This window comes from Cinclus cinclus, chromosome 1 (genome assembly GCF_963662255.1).
Source record: "Cinclus cinclus chromosome 1, bCinCin1.1, whole genome shotgun sequence".
Classification (NCBI taxonomy): domain Eukaryota; kingdom Metazoa; phylum Chordata; class Aves; order Passeriformes; family Cinclidae; genus Cinclus; species Cinclus cinclus.
The window spans coordinates 20800714-20817903 of NC_085046.1; the positions used below are offsets into that span (position 1 = coordinate 20800714).

A 17190-nucleotide genomic window follows, 5' to 3' on the forward strand; every position below is an offset into this window, starting at 1 on the left:
TTTTTCAGTTTATATCTAGAAATCAGATAAGGGAGATTTCTTCCCATTTCACACAGGTGTTGTTTAATGACTGTATTAAGCACTTAAAGATACTGCCAGTCTTGAGAGCCTGCTGTAAACACTTAAATGTTTTAGAAATTAAAAAATAAAAAACAATTTTATAGCTTTTTCTTACAGAATTATCAAAGAAATGACAGCTAAACAACAATCAGCTCTTTGGAGGTGCTTATTCCTGTACACAGACATTTTTCTTGGCCAGTACAACGTTTTGTTCTGTTTTGTTTTCTCACAGCTAGAGCTCCTGCTGGAAAATTATGCAAGAAAAGATTCCAGTCTCTAGGTTAATGACACTGGCAGTTACAAAGCTTAGGAGCAAGTCGAGCTCATTATTCTTTCTCACAGTGAAGCGACGTGTAACCTGAAAGTGCTGCCAGAGACTAATGGGGGAAAAGATGCAAAATTGTTTTGAGTTGACATCTTTGAATCACATAGTCCAGTGTGAATTAAGAAAAAAACTGCTTGCCTCTTGATTTTGTGCTGTGTGGGAAGTATTCTATGTGTATTCAAAATAAGCTCTGGAAAATACAATAGCTTTTGATTTAAAAATTAATTTGCATGTTGTGCACACAAACTTGGAGATGGAGTCTTGCTGTGTGTTGCTAAACAGTATTAATGGTGAGTATCCTTTGAAAAAGACTATTGACTTTATAAGCTGAGATTTAAATGAGACATGAAATGCCATAGTATATGAAACAGTCTTAAATCATGTTGCAGCAGACTCTTCAATTAACACCTAGTGAGCTGGAAAGAAGTGGTAACAAAACAGACGTATATACAGAAATGCTGTACAAAACAGAGAAAAAGAGAGAAATCTTACATGCCAAGTAATCTGGTTCTATTTAGATGTGTTCTTTGAATGGGAAGATATGGAAAATCTTTTCACCCAAGGTTTATCAAGCGAACATTTTCGTCCAGTGATTTCAGTAGGGACTGGTCTCAGTTTTAGAGTTAGCTTTCATGACCAAAGCTTTGCAAATTCTAAATACAGAAGCTGCATAACATCATTGAGACTACAGGTAGAACTGTCTCATAGAAAATAATTTTGAAAAGTATAAACTACATTTATCTTACTATTTCAGGGAAAATAATATTTGAACAAATACGGTGAACTGGACGCTTACTTAAGCTTTTGCATACCCTACCTCTGAACTTAGTTTTAGATTCAGTTATACTAATTAAAAGAGGCCACGTAATGGAAGTGGAGGAGAAACAGCATAGCCAGAAAAGCTTCTGACAGTAGGCGCCGCCACAATTTTGCTCTGGAATACTTGTGGAAAAATAATGGCAACTGGAAAACAAATGTAAAAATACTGGTTTTCTGTCTTTCATAATAGCCTTCTGGTGTCTCTGTCCTTCTCAAGCTACTGCAGTTTATAATGAAAAAAATGTAAAATTGCTTCCATGAACATGAACACCTAAATACTCTGCCCACCTTGCATATAAAGTCACTTTTAATATTTTTAGGTGCACGGACTCAGCCACAAGTTCACTTTCAGAGAAGATCTGTGAAATTGCCAGAGAACACTAGCTACAGTGATTTGACAGCATATCTGACTGCAGCCAGTTCACCCTGGGAAGTGGACAGTTTCCCTTATTTGCAGGGATTAGATGGAAATGGAACAGGTAACCCACTACTTTGGTTTTGCTCTGATTTCATATTGGTCCAGGGCTTGACTTTTGATCCTATAATTTTTTCCATTCCCTATTCCAGCAAATTTGGGTGACATGATATTTTCAACTGCCCTACCCATATGCTGTTCCAGTGAGCAAGAGGGCAAGGTCTGCTATCCCTTAAATGGGGCCACTGAATAGCAAAGATGAAAACACCTTGGCCTTGGGAGATCAGGCGAGTTGGTCACACTTCTAGTTCAGAGCTGAGTTTCCAAATGCGCTGCATGTGCATATAAAAAATGGAAATTAATGTGAAAGAACAATAAAAAAATTTACTTGAGTATGCCATAAAATTCTTCATCTTGTTTTTTCTAAAAATAAATAAAATGCCTAGATATTAAGGATTTAATACCGTGTTGTTTCAATGGCTTTGTTAATACTTTTGAATGTAGCCAAAATGTGCAAATACGTCTTGCTACAAAGAGAAAATAATGAATATTCATAGTAGAAACACAGCAACTGTTAAATGCAGTGTTGTAATACATTTTTATGACTGCAACTGCCTGCTTGTCTTTTTTCCACTCTTAATTCAGTCTTGAGTGAAATAATTGCTGTTTCATAGGTGAGAGAAGAATAACAGAATCAAGAGCAGAAGCCTTCAAATTCTTAAAAGGCTAGTGTGAAAAGGAGAATTGTTTTCTGTGCCTGTAATGGGTTAGAAAGATATCAGTGGCCATGCAGTGTAGCAAGAGAGATTCAGGCTAGTGATTAGGAAAACCTTGCTATGGTGAGGATAGTTTAAGCTGTAGAATTACTTGTTTGAGGGTGTTGGACAGAGTTTGACAGTCACCTGTGAGGATGAGGGAGACATAGCTGAGTCTGCTTTGAAGCAACCTGAATATTCCCTCGAGGTCTTGCTCCCTGCTGTTTCTCAGGATGTATTTACTTGTTATGTGTTGATCTAAGTGACTTTGAATGCTAGGTCATGTGTGTAAATGGTAGCTTGCTAGCTTCCCCTTCTTCCTTTTGTACAAATCTGCACATCTCCTTTTCTATTTCAACAAGAAATGTGTCTGCTAACCTTACACCAGTGCTCCTGTCTGCTCCAGTGAGTACATCTCATCCTATCTCGTTCTATCTCCCAGTCATTTTCCTATTCTCATCTTCAACCTTCAGTTTTCTCTTTTTCATACTCAGACATGATCAAAACCTCTTTATCTTTTTTAAAATGGAGAAATGCATTTGATCTCCCTCATTTGTCTACTTTCTCATCTCCTTTCTTTTTATCTGTAAACCAACTGAACAAACTGCTGGCAATGTGTGTGGGATTCCTCTTTCCTAAGTACTCTGCAACCCAGCTTCCCATTCTTGAATTTATTTAGTGATCACAGGTCTTGACAAGGCTGCAGATGATGTCATCTCATCTGCAACTGCACAACCAGGGTATTGTCTTTTTCCTCTTTTACCTCCTAGCCCCCTATAAGGCAGATTAATGCAGTCTTAGGTTTTTTAGTCTTCTGTATTCCTACATGACAGAAACTTTTATGCTTGAGTGCAGGGATTCTGGATTTGACTTTTAGTTTTCAGGTGAGACTGTGTTGTAAAAGACCAAAATGACTAGCAAAGAAATGGTGCTTAAGAAAGAGACTGAGAAGAGCCTTGTTTTCTGAATACTGTAGTATTCAGTATGGTGTAACACAGACTACAAATGCAATGTATTTTATTATGCAGTATAGTAGAAGTGAAATGTCCTCTGTCTCTAGTAGAAGCCTCTCCTGATGTGGAAACATGAAAAAGCCTCTCCTGATGTGGAAACATGAAACTTTAAAATGCTAAAGTTGAACTGATATCCTTCTTGCATCTACGAGTAACTTGGTAAAGACTTGGCCTGGAAAATTTTGGAAAGCATAAAAATATGAGATCGACACCTGATGGAGATTTTTAATATTTTTGTTCTCAAGGGAAAAAGAGTATTTACAAATTCTAGAATTCCAAAAAAACTTAGCACTGATTTGGATGGGAAATTTTGGAATTCCGCAGAACACTGTCTTCCCTCTTTACCTCCTCGTCTTCCCCCACAATTACTTCTCTGTTCTTTCACAGCTTTTTTACACCTGTAGCATTTTGGTGAGGTCCCTCCATTTAGGTCCCTCAGTATTTGTCCAGAATGGCTTTATAGCAGTTTTAGCTAAAACCTATTCTCTATGAGTTCAACATTTTTCATAAAATCCCAACTGGGTGTGGAATTAGTAATACAGAGCAGTGAAAATTCATTGCATGAATCAGCATGTTGTAAACATAAAAATTTGAAGAATTTCACTGCAAGTAGTGACAAGCCTGTATAGTGTTAGCTTATTGTTTATATTAATCACCACTTGGAGAGCAAGAGGATGGTTTCACAAAATCTTGTCCTTTTACTAAACTAAAACTAAACAAAACTTTCCAGCATGAGTCTCAGTGGATCAAGCTGGCTGATAAGCATTACTCCTCTTGCTTTCCATGGCTACTTGGTTCTTTATAAAGAGTCGTGTCTGAACTGACAGTGAATTTATCTAATTCTTTTTAAAGCTTTTTACAGGTCACCAGATGTCAAAAATGACAAGAAATAAATGAAAGCTGACATTTATCGAAGTCCATTCCCATTTAATTTGTGCGTGTGTGCTTATCAGTTTTATAGGATGTGAGAGTTTCATAAGCATTGATTTTAATTCACCTTCACAACAAAAAGGAGAAACATTTTATCTTTTTAATGAGCATTAACAGGGTAGCAAACTGGAAAATTACTTCTTCTTGCTCGAGGTCAGGTGGATTTTGGAAATTTCTTCATCTTCTAATACAAATTTATCAGTCTAGTGCTAAGCAAAGTATTAGTGCATCTTAACTAAAAATTGTGTTTCACCATCGGAATGCTTTTTTTGGGACTGAAGCATAATTTTTACAGATAGATGCTATATCAAGACAGTAATAAAAGAAAAAATCAAAACTTTCAATATCAAAATGATGCAAAATAGAAAACATTATTTAATCCTTTATATTAATCTCAAATCTGAAGTTATACCATTTTTCGTTTGGAATTTGTATACACAAAATGTTACCAAGATACAGTACTTGGCAAGAGGAATTTTTCTGATACCTGCCTGAGAACCTTAGTGGCCCAAGTCCTGGGGTCAGGCATCAATATGACAGAAGTTATAGGTGCACGGCAGAGATCAGGAATAAAGAAACAACTTTTCACTCACCAATTCCTTCCTATGTCTCACTGTTCTGTATTCTGAGGTGTTAGGGGGGACAATATTGTGCACCATTGGAGCCTGTGTTTACAGATGCAGGTAGGCTGGCAACCTTCCCCTACACCCTAGCTGAATTTTCAAATCCTACTTGGCTTTTTTTAACCTGTTAGCTCTGTGTCTCTCCTACATGGCCACCTTCAGAGTGCCTGTTTCCTCAGTGCTTTAATCCTTCTGTAAGGTCAGCATCTACCCCTCCATATACAGTCAGTGAAGGCAGCATGTGTGTCCCTTGCACATCAGCTGTGTAGCACTCACACCCACCTGGAAATCTGGGCAGTGTGCATCAAACTAGATGCTTTCATAAATGAGCCACATGCAACATTACTTCTGGTTATTTTCCATTTCTTCAGTTCACCAGTCTTGCAAAATGCAAAGAATTTAAAATTTGGCAAAGGTTTTTCACCTTTTTTCCCCCTTCACTTTACCACTTCCCCAGCCCCTTTCCTGGTGATGTCTATATTTGGTGAGTTGTTACTCAGAGACATCAAATTTAACAAAGGCCATTCCTTGATATTTAACCAAAGTTATGAGAAATCATAACGGTCTCAATGCTTTCCCACCATTCCCTGAAGTGCACTCATCCTGTTGAGCACTGTCACCGGGATACCTGATGATACCCCAAGGCCACGTGGTGTGCCACTACTGCTGGGTGTGAATATGCCCTCACAGGCAGTGTGCAACCAGGCACCCGGCTTACAGTGGGGGCAGTACCCCATCTCTGCCAGCCAGGCATCCCTCTTCCTTCCCCCTGCTTCACCCCCTGGCGGGAAGAGCAGCCACAGAGCCCCGGAGCCAGCAGGACAGAGGCAGTAGGGATGGTGATCTTAGCAGCTGCAGCCTGTGGGGCTCAAGCTCCTTGCAAAACTGGAAGCTCCATCTCTTCCATTTTGAACTACTCTTTTTTGCTATTGCTCTGTGCTGTAGATCTTGATTTTAAAACTCAAGAGGGTTTTTCTCAGCTGTTTACACATATCTGGGATATTCATCTCTATCATTGATTCATTTGGTTAAATCATTGAAGGGTTATAATGCTTTTTTAGAAGTATGTTGTCTTGAAATACAACATTGATTGGCATCCAGTTTAAACAAAGAATAATTACTGTCTTAGGTAAGAAGATAACATTGCTTATGCCAATAATCCATTTAGCATGGTTCTTCTCAGTAAAAGGCCAAAGGAAATGCAGCCTGGCATTCTCAAACATGTGACCAGTCATTTGTGAGGTGCCACTGTTTGTTTTGGTGTTCATTAGTTAACAATATGGGCATTTGAAGTCATACTAAAGACTTATAATTTTTTTGCCATGAAAATGTGTTACTCATACAGGTTTATAAAAATAAATGCAGGAGATTTTTACGCTATAGTTTTTTTGTCTTCGCATTTTTCCAAAATTAAGTGAAAAGTAGACCATATACAACTTCCTTCAATTTTGTGGCTTGGGTTTCACTTTTTGACAGGGGGAGGGTTGTTTGTTGGCTGTCTGGTTGGTTTGTTTAAAGTGAGACAGGGAGTTCAATGAATGCTGCTACCATTCCTTGAGAATTACATTGATGCAGTACTGTGGTGTTGAACCACACAGGTATCCCTTAAATTCTGTGCATTCTGTAGTCACAGTGTTCATTCACTCTCTCGTTAGGAAACAGCACCAGGTATGACCTCACCCCCATCACTGCCGTCAGCGTCCACCTCCTCAGCAGCAATGGGACCCCTGTCCCTGTCAACGGCCCCATCTATGTAACAGTGCCTCTGCCAGCAAACAGCAACCTGAAACACAATGCACACGTTCCAGCATGGAGGTTTGACCAAAAATTTGGTAGGTAACATCTCATTGTGGCTCCCTAGATGGCTTTTGTTTTCTATCTAAAAGAAGAGACACTTGAATTTTGTTGATCAAGTAATATATGGTATATATGCAAATATACTTATCTTAGCATTGTGTGCCAATTTTAAACAAAAGTTTTTGTAAAAGTATCATTTTTCAATTATTAAATGTTTTATTTAGAAACTTGAGAAAACTGCATTTTAGCCACAGACTGAGAAAAAGAGAGACATATTCACTACAACATTGAATTGGAAATGTGTAGCAATGGAAACTTGCCTTGTCTTTGCCAGCAGCCAGCTGTCTGACCTTGAGTCCCCCTCTTGGCTCAGCCTCTGTTTCCTGCCTGCCAGATAAGAAATTTAGTACTGACTTCTTTTGTAAATCACTTAGAGATTTGCTAATAATGTCAGGAAAATACATATAAATTACTTAAATGAATTTTTAAAAATAAAATTCATGAAATATTTTGAAAGGACAGAATGACTAATAAGTAAAATTTGTAAAATGCATTTGTTTTTGTATTATGGAATAGTGTTTGCCATTATGAACAGGAGTTTTCCCCAGGAATACATGTTTTAGGCTCTTTTTAAAATTTATTTTCTTTATTTTTTTACTAACTGGTACGCTGTACTGGTGAAGGAGTGCCTAAATCTTATCTTGGTGATCCCCCTTCAGTTATTGTATTGTGCCTTCTGAAGTATTTACCAGATGGTTAAGAAAAAGGAGAATGGAAGGTGAGAAAGGTAGGTGCTGAGAGGAAAAGGAGTCAGAAGTATGGGTCTGTATAGACAATCACTGGGGGTTTGTCCTGCAAGCAAATGTTTTGAGCTAGCTGATGATCACACCTGGAAGTGGAGGAACAAGCATGAAAGCAGCGTGTTGGAGGAAGGGAGAGGTGAAGGGGGAAATGTTTTTGTTTATTACCTGCCTCTCTTTGCTGAAAAAAATGGTGTATTTTCAAACAGCATGCCTATGAATCTTCTGTCAGAAGTTGCCAGTATTAAAGGGTAAAGCAATACGATTTAGTGAAGAGTGAATTTGAATATGATACAAATTTGAGTAGTAGAAAAAGAGTGCAGTGAATGGATTTAGCTTTTCCCTTAACTATGGAAATTCCACTTCTCTTGTCCTGACCTGGCAATGCGTTTCACTACATTCCTCCTGAAACTGAATAATTAATTCCTCTAGCAACTATTTTGTTATCCCTTGTTGAAAAAAAACCCAAAAAAACCCAGGGAACTTTACCTTCCCCATAAGAAGCAATCCTCCCCCAGTCCTTCCTGTCAGCTGTGCTAGAGCTGCAGCCTGCCTCATTGCTAGTTACTCATTGCAAGTAAATGGTTCTTATTTTGATTATGGAACTTTCTCATTTATGGCCAAATTTCCATGCCCCTGCAGTGAGGCCACAAAAGCTCTCTCTTAGTATGGAATACAGTTTTTAATTTTGCATATAATGAGCTAGTTACCCTATTGTATGCAGTATATATATTAGTGTAGATCAATAGGGGTTGGTTAGTTAATTAGTGTTGCAGGCTTGAGACTCCCAATCTTGAGACAAGTCCAGCCTTGTTTGATTTATGACAAACTACTGGAGTACTTGTGTTGTCGGGAGAAGAAGGCATGAGGACTGCTAAACAAAATGCATCTTTGTCAGGCCACTTAGCTTCACAAAGCTGTGGAGAGCAAGGTATTGAAGATGATATGCTCAGGCTCCAGCTCACACTTCAGCTGAAGTAAGCATCTTTCTGTGCAACCAAAGATGTCGAACAAAGAGGCATTTTAAGTCCTGACTGCAGCATGCCAGTTCTAGTAGAGTTTTGGCCACATCCCAAACAATTTAAATTAGAGCAGCTTAATTTAATAAGTAGAGCAGCCACATTACCTTGTGCAAGCTACTTTAACACCCTGAGGGCCGTCAAACTAGCCATATGTATCATGATGGTATCCTGTAATTTCACATCCCTGTTGTGCTTGGACTGTGAAGGGAGATGGATGGATAATGACTGAGATGGCTCCATACTGGAGAAATCCTCAGCTGGCAGATAAGTTGTTGTAACCCATTTGCTTTGCTGGATCGGTGCGTTGTCAGGACAGGACCTCTAACTTTATTATTCTGATTTTGTCTTCCATTTCATGGCTGCTTTTCTCAGTGCTGGTTATGTTTTAGTCTCTGCTTAATAGATTTCCAATGGCATAAATGTGCATGCTTTTACCTGAACAGTGAGTAAATGCACAGATAAAAAACTGTGACTGTCTTACCAGGTGCTTACAGCACTTCTCTCATGGATTAGCACTACAGTGGACACTTGTTCGTGCAAGCCACTGTTTTTGTTTAGAGTCCTTGTGGTTGTCTTCATTACTGCATGAAATACAATTTCTGCTCTAGAAAGCAGAACTACTTTTCACTTTCAGAGGTCGTGAAGAAGTGACGGAAATTTTACAGAGATATTTTAATCCTTAATAAATACCTCATATGTTTTGCTGAGCTCATGATGAGCTAATATGAACCCAGAGGAATCTGACTGTAAGTGCAGAGATTTTCATAGTTTCCACAAAAATGAGGCGTATTTGCATCTGATAGCAGCCAAAAATAACTAATGGCTTTTTAGGATGTTTACTATAAACAGTCTGTATTTTCATGACCATGCTTTCTATCCCTGGGAGAGAAGCAGGAGAAGCAGCATAGTCTGCTTAAGGCTGAGAGTGGCTCCACTGACACTGATGAAACAAGCAGCCAGAAGAAACAGGCTGACATCAAAACAAGACAATCTGCTGCATCTATTTCATACTGTTCCAAATGAGAATTTTCATTATGAAACAAACCTACTGCCTTGTGTGCACAGCAAGAAAATTAAAGCAATAGTTCCATTTTGAATAGTTAATAGAATGAAGATCAGCTGTCAGTGCCCTGGAGATGTTTTAAGGGCAAGCGAATACACGTAACCTTGTTCTTGTGTTGGTCCACTACTGTATCCTACAGCATTTCTGAGTGGTGGCAATAATAAACACAGATGCATCGAGGTTATGGAGACATTACCTGAAATGCATTTCATGACATGCTGAAATGCAACTTAATTACTCCATGCTGTGGGCGTACTCATGTCCTGTGTTTCACACTACTGTGGGGCAGCGGTTTTATTTCACAGTCAGCACTTAAAAGATGTGGACATAGAGACAGGGATTCTCGTTTCTATAATCAGGAGTGCTCAGTGGGGTTTTCTGGGGTTTGGGCGTTTTTTTTTTTGTCGTAACATGTGTTGTGTTGGATTTCTCAAAATCTGAGGGAGCTGAAAAATTATTTTTTTTTCTTTATCTGTAAACAGATGGTTGGCATCATGAGTTCTTCCGTATGTATTTGCCTTGATGTCGGCTAGGATTTACAACTGTATAATCTCTCTGTTCTTGGACACCAAGTTTCTGTTCAAAACTTCTTTCTAGCCTTGTCCTCTTCAGTCAGAAATACCACAGATCTCAGTAGAAATGAAGCTTCCTGCCTCCTGCATCATCTTCAGCTCCCACCAGCTGGACTGAATAACACAGCACTTGTTCTGCTGTATTCTCCTCAGCCCGCCCCCCCAAATAGTTTATGTTTTACGTTAAGGTGTCTGGTTTTCATTGGATTCAGTGAGCAAAACTGTAAGTCCAGAATTCTCCATTTTCAATTCTCAGTTTCAGTCCATGTGGTATGAAGGCATTATGTTGTACCTCTAGATCCACATCTGGAACTGTATGAAAGACTCTAAAATTCTACCAAATATTCCAGTGTGCATAATATGAAGATGAAATGTATTAATATGATGCAACTGCTAGTTAATTATTCCCATCAAATAATAGGAAAATATTTTCAACACTGTTTTCAGTTGTGTGGCAAAGGACTCTGGAGAGGAAGGGTTAAACCTTAGCCTTTTTGTTCATCCTCCTTAAAGTATGTTGTTTCTTGTGCGCAACATGTAAATGAAGTTTGGAATACTGTGTCTCTGTTCTTCCTTCTCCCCAGACACTTGTACATCTTCATTGTTGTACATCTTCGATGTGACCTTGTTGTCCTCAAATGACTGTCTTCTTTGCAGAGGAGGACATTTCCCCAGTGCCTGAAATTTCAGCCATGTGTTCATGTAAAGTCATGACAAGAGTATGGAGAAAAGTATCTTGGGAAACTCCTCATAACTTCATAAAAAACAATACTTTATGTAGTCTGCTCTTCTTGGTTGGTGCTTTCTGACTGCATTTAATGCCATAATAGATTTTTAAATGCATTTAAAGGTCTGGTACTTGCTTTTTTCTGGGTGACATTCTGCTGTCAGTGGTAAAATTTGTATTGATTTTTGTAGAACCAGAATTTCCAGATGTTCCTTCCTCAGCAAAATCAAGATAATGTTTTCTATGTTCAAAAGTCATGAGGATATACTTACGTGTAAGCAGTATTGGTGCCTACTTAAACTTGACTACAGTTTCATAGAGGTGAAATGATGCTTGTTTTTTGTTCATAGTGTTTATAGGGAGAGAGCTACTCCCTCAGCTCTCCTACAGCTACTGTCAGGCAGAAAATGTAAGCAGATTACTCTACATTTATCTGTCTAGTTCACTGTGCATTGTTTGCAAATAAAATAATTTATAAAAGTCTTGGATTAAAGTTTCCCATGTGATAGCAGTGATAATCCACCCAAAAGAAAATATTGCCTTATAGTTTAAAAAGAAAACATTTCTTTTTGTTGTGAATTTGATTAATTTCTGACTGCCACTGCATTCATAACCATGTAATAATTTAACAGAAACATTCACAGCCTGTCACTTGATTTGACACTGGGTGTGAGTTTGTGCCTTTGACCTTGGAGAGATGGTCTGCATTTGGAGTGCGTGCAGTCCCTGGGCTGGGACTTCATACACTCTCCATGAGTTTTAGTAGGTTTTCTATGCATGAGAAATGTACATGCTCAGGAAATCGTATTCCTCACCCCCAGAGGTTTGAGCTTAGAACACACGATCTAGAGCAGATTCAGTGTGATATGCAGATTGGTTTGCAAGGGTGAAAACCACAGAAGTTCAAGGTTAAGCTGTTTCTGTAGTTTAAAAATTTCTTGACAATTTGATTTTGACTTCCTTTTTAATCTCAGCTGGAAAGCTTAAATTACTGTTAAAGACTAAATACACTAAAGAATGCAGGTTCTTAACTAACTGCTCTCAAAGAATTTAATATTTTGTGTGTTGCCATAGAAATGTCAGCCTCCAAACCCAGCTTTTTACTATGTACAATGTCTACATAATAGGTGCAGATACCATTTCAGAGTATTAGACAGACCTCAGCATTGAAAGGAAAAGAAGCTCTTCCTCTGACGCTTCACAATGTAGCTCACTGAGGTATGTTCTCACTTTCATGATTCCTCTGGAGAGGATCACAGGAGACAGTTGTGCTTATTTATTAATGTGTTTTGAAAATGGATGTTGTGTCTTACACATACGAAAGGGAATGAATAGATTGTTTAATCCTCTGCCCACCTTGTACACCATCTGAGTTGTATTTATAGCAAAGTGGATGAGGTGTGGCATGGTGGTGATGCTTAAGGGAACATTGAAGGAATCATATTGGTGCCAAAGTGCATCTTGGTGCATCTTTGTGCAAATAGTCTACTAATATGTAATCAAGGAAACAAAACTGGAAACAGATCCCTGGTTTCTGGGAGTAGGTTTTAATAATGTAGTATCATGTAGGTAGCCCTGTAGCTCCACCTATAGAAGCCATGGCAGAAGAAGGTGTGAAGAGGCAGGCATCAAAACTTTAGAAACGGAGAAAAGACCTTTGTGCTTGAGCAACAGCCTCAGTTGAAGAGGACCTGGAGATTGGTGGGAATCCAGGCAGGAGTGGGTAGTGCCTGGATGGGGCTGGAAGAGACTGAGGACCTGGGACCCCCTCCTTCTGCAGCCTTGCAATGTTACATCCCAGTGTGCCTCTGCTTCTACTTGCCATTTGAAAAATAGAAACTGAATGTGAGTGTGATGTGAGGCTGAAAGAAGGAAAAGGCATGCAGTGTTCTGTGTGTGTGCTTTTATTTTTTACTTGTTTTAATATTTTTGTCAGTAACTGACTGAATATGATTAATAACGTGGTAAAGCAAATTCTGAAGGCAGTATCTTTTATGTATACCAGTAACTAGGATGATGGTCCAACAGGCATAAATCAGCTTTTCCTTTTGAAATACAATTACTAACTAGTAATTATGTATGGAAGTAATTTTCTTCAATAAGTCGCTTCTGTTTTGGCATTCTGGAAGGAAATAGTGAGGGGACCAAAGCAATGTGACCAGCTCTGTGTACAATACCTTTTGCCCAGATAAAATTAAGATTATTAAATCATGAAAACCAGTGTGTTCATTTGTTAAGTGTTTTAAGGGGAAAAATGGGAAGATATGAAAAAACCCACAGAGCTTCTCAGATACAAACAATAAATCGAATGCATAGATTTCCTTGCCAAAATCTTCAAGGTATGATGGTAAAAGCATTTCCCTTTTAGTTAACAAAATAATGGTGGTGCTACTAGAACAGGAGCAAGATTTAGCCCTGGAAGGGTTGTGTAACAAATTCAGTGAGAGTGGAAGAATAATAAGAGTATGGGCTCTCAGAGCAAGGACGTTTATTTTTTGATGTTGCCTAGCAACCCTGAAAACAAAATTGTAATATTAACTTAAATACTATGAATTTTTAAACCCATGTGTATTGGGGGGAGGGTGAGGAGGAGAGTAAGCTCCACCAATATTCGGGAAGGAATTTTCTACTTCCATTTTAGGCTTTTAGCTTTTTAGAAAATGAACAAAAGTAAAACCAAAAATCCCATCCCTCTCTAGTAAAACTTCCCTTCCTGATGCAGATTAGAGGTGATTTTCAATTGGAAGAAGAAATCTGATAAGCAGCTTTCAACTGGTAGAATGAAAAGCTACAATTTATGTATGTCATAACATGATTTAGGAAGTTCTTTTCACAAACTTGCCCTTGATTAACTCTTCATAATAATGCTGCCATTTGCAGTGTCTAAATGAATTACTTCTAGAAGCACTTGTAGTATATTTTGAATATCCTTTGCTGTCCTACACTGTCTGATAACAACCTGCTTCATTCCTTTTGACACATTTGTCTCTGTATAACCATGAATCTCTGCCTAAGCAGGGCAATCTTATGAGACATTGTAGACAGCACAAAAAAAGATCCACGCTGAAAGAAAAACACTTTTCATTAAGGAATATTTATTTAAAACATCTATGCTATTAAGAAGTACAATTAAAAGTACCGTTCTTTTCTTTCCAAAGTGCTTTGTCCAGGGAAGATAATCTTGCAACTAAAAATAAATTCATATAATGGGATTATATTTAATTTGCTCTCTTACTAATTAAATCCTCTTATTTGTCAAACCTCTTGGATGCTGATAATTCATGTTGTAAATAACATGGTTTTGGTTCCCTGCTTGAGTGGGATTGGATGATCATTTAAAAGAAACAAAATGAAAAGCAAACAGTATTTGATCAGTGGAAGAATTTTTGACCAAAGCTCACATGTAAAAGTAATTTATGGAAATAAACCACCATAGCTACCATATATTTAAACATAAGCAATATTTAGGCTTTATGACTGTCCTTGGGGAAAGCTGCTGGCTGCAGCACACTCATCTGACAGTCATTTACTAGAACTGTTTTGGTCAGCGATAGAAAGAACAAAGTCAGCAGAGGTCCCTGCAGCAGTGATCTGGAAGGCTCGGAAATGCTCATCTTGGGAAGTTAAACCTGAAGCAAGCACCATTACACGTTCTTCCAGAGAGAGAGGCAAGCTCTGTGCTGGGTGCCAGCAAGAGAGTGGCCCCCACAGCCAAATTGCAGGAGGGGAGGTTGTCTCCCTTCTTCTGGGCTGTAGCAAGAGTCCCGTGCATCTCTGCCTAGAGCAGATGGTGCTGTGGGGCACTCCTGCCTCACAAAGGCCCACGGGAAGTTTGCCATTTCCTTGAGCTGGAACAGGATTGGGATTGTCAGCATACACAGTGACACGTGGAACCCAGAGGGACATACAAATCCCTGGATTTCACTACAGATCAATTTAAAACAATGAATTCTAGCTTTAAAGTAGGGAAGCAATGTCTTACTCGGGCATCGTGTATCTAGACTATGGAAGCAGATCTATTTGTGCTGCCTGGTTCCAGCAAGCTGTCACATCAAACAGTTGATGTCTTTGAAGACAACAGGATGTCTCTTTTCTGGGCAAACCAGCCATACCTGCAGTGACCTGATTGTGCAGATAGTCTAGAATAGTTGTTCTTCAATGGCTTCTCTGCAATAGCTGCCCATCTGGGCAGTCTTCTTGCTGAAAGTGCCATTTTTCAGTCTGATTCAGAAGTGAGCCAAATGAAATTACAAAAAGGTGTTCAATGCTGAACGTGTCTTGAAATAGGGATTTAATGTGAAAACCATTTGCTGTTAAATTTGCTCATGATAACCCCCCTCTGGCAAGTCCAAAAAGCTGCCAGAGATAAATAAGCATGTTTATCACAAAGTTACTGCAAAGTATTAAGATGCTTCTCTCTAGCAGAATTTCTCTCTCCTGCTCTGCTGAAATTTGAACTTCTCTGATATTTTTGCAGTCAGATGGACATCAGCTTTCTTTATCTGATCATTTTTTGATTTGTGTGTCTTTAAAGTTCTCTGATTTTTATATTTGCTATGTTCTCTTACCTTACTTTTGAGCTCCGTATATGAAAGTGATGGGTAGATGCTTCAAAAGAAAGAATGAACAACAAATTTGTTAAATTATATCATTTATTCCAACAGGCAATATAATTTTGGTGAGAAAAGCGTTAAGTGTCTAGGTTCTGCCCGTGCTGTTAGTTTCAGCCAGGAGACAGCTCCCCTGACTTGACTCTTGGATCAGTGTGTTGGCTCCACTGAGCAGTAAGAGAGGAAAAAGAGGAAGAGAAATGTAAAAATGATCTCTAAGCAAGAATGTCTCTATATATAGAAGTTTTCCATGAAGCACGAGAAAATCTTTAAGAATTAATGGTGAATTCGCCCAAACCAAGCAGTGCTTACAAACTATACTGAGCTTGCTGTTTCTGCTCCAAAGAGGCATTGACAAGTTTTCTTTGGAACAACACAGTCTTGAACAAAAATGATCACTTCCATTACATCCAGCTCTTTTTACTGGTTTGGGGGTTTTTATAATAATCCTGTATTGCTTGTTACTTAATAGTGCTTACAAATTAAGTGTAAATATTAATAACCAGTGAAGGGCATTGATTTTGCTGACTTAGGTGGGGGGGAGAAGTACATGTTACAGGATATTTGGAAAACAAAAAATTAAATTATTAGAACACAGCATACAGGGAAGTAAGACCTCTCTTCCCTTCTAAATCCTCCTGTTTAGTTCTGCAGTTTTAATCCTGACAGCACAGAAAGAATCAATGCTGCTTGATCTTCCATTTGCAGGCTACTGCATAGGAATGGATAGAAAATTGGACAAAGTTCTTTACTGACTGCCCCAGTCTCCTCCTTGGTGACAGCAGCAAGTGTGTGAGGACATAGAGGATAATTAGCTTCATTTTTAGAACAGGAAAGCATCTTGTTTTCCACTCCAAGGAGGAATCTGAGGCAGGATAGGGAATTCGTTCTCAAGGCTGCACAGCAGTGAACTCTTGGTCACGTAAGGCATTGTGAAATGGTGGGAGCACAGCCAGTCACTACCAGGCAATTGGGTTTTGCTCAATGGAAGGTCCAGCATTAGTCATTACAGCAAGGTATTGCTTGTAAGGAGCTGCAAGAACACTGCTTGTTTAATGATACTTGAAAAGCAGCCAGGAAATTAGAACGTATAAAAGATGAAATATAAGAGATCTGGAAATGCTGATGGATTTGCAGAATACTGGAGGTATGTCAGTTCCCTCCACTAATGCTAGGTTGGCTTTCAGCTATGTGATCACAAAAGAAACAATACAGGACTTCATGTTTTCAGCTGTTTCCACTCAAACTTATTTTGTTGCTGCTGTTGTAGAGGATGGAGTTCTTCACTTTCTTCATCTCATGGTGTGGGAGGATGCTCTGTTTTATTAGTGGACTACTGGTAAGAGATGGTGAAGTTTAAGAGGCAAATTTAGCACTGGAGTGTTAGACAATAAAAGTATTAAAAAAGGGCTGATGTAGTCTCCGACGCTGCCCAGCTATTAGGGTCGGTGGCTGCACTGAACTCGATGATTTTATACAGAAGGAAAATCTGACCCAACTGTTCGGAATTAAAAAACTTTAATGCTAGAAAATAACAAACAGCAAACGGAACAGTTTGTACTGAACGAACTGGGAAAGACAGTACAGGGAGACTTGATCCATGCATGAGGGCAAAATGGCAAAAAGCAAGTGTTAGGGCATGGCAGGGGTAGTTGTAAA

General features: G+C 38.8%; 1 protein-coding gene across 1 annotated transcript in view; it reads left to right on the top strand.

Moving 5' to 3' along the window:
- Positions 1–17190, top strand: part of FAM171A1 (family with sequence similarity 171 member A1) — an 85357-nt gene that overhangs the window by 59335 nt on the left and 8832 nt on the right. Inside the window, exons 4-5 of the mRNA XM_062494613.1 lie at positions 1525–1683; positions 6596–6772. Coding sequence (XP_062350597.1) covers positions 1525–1683; positions 6596–6772 — 336 coding nt within the window. The remainder of the gene's footprint in view (positions 1–1524; positions 1684–6595; positions 6773–17190) is intronic.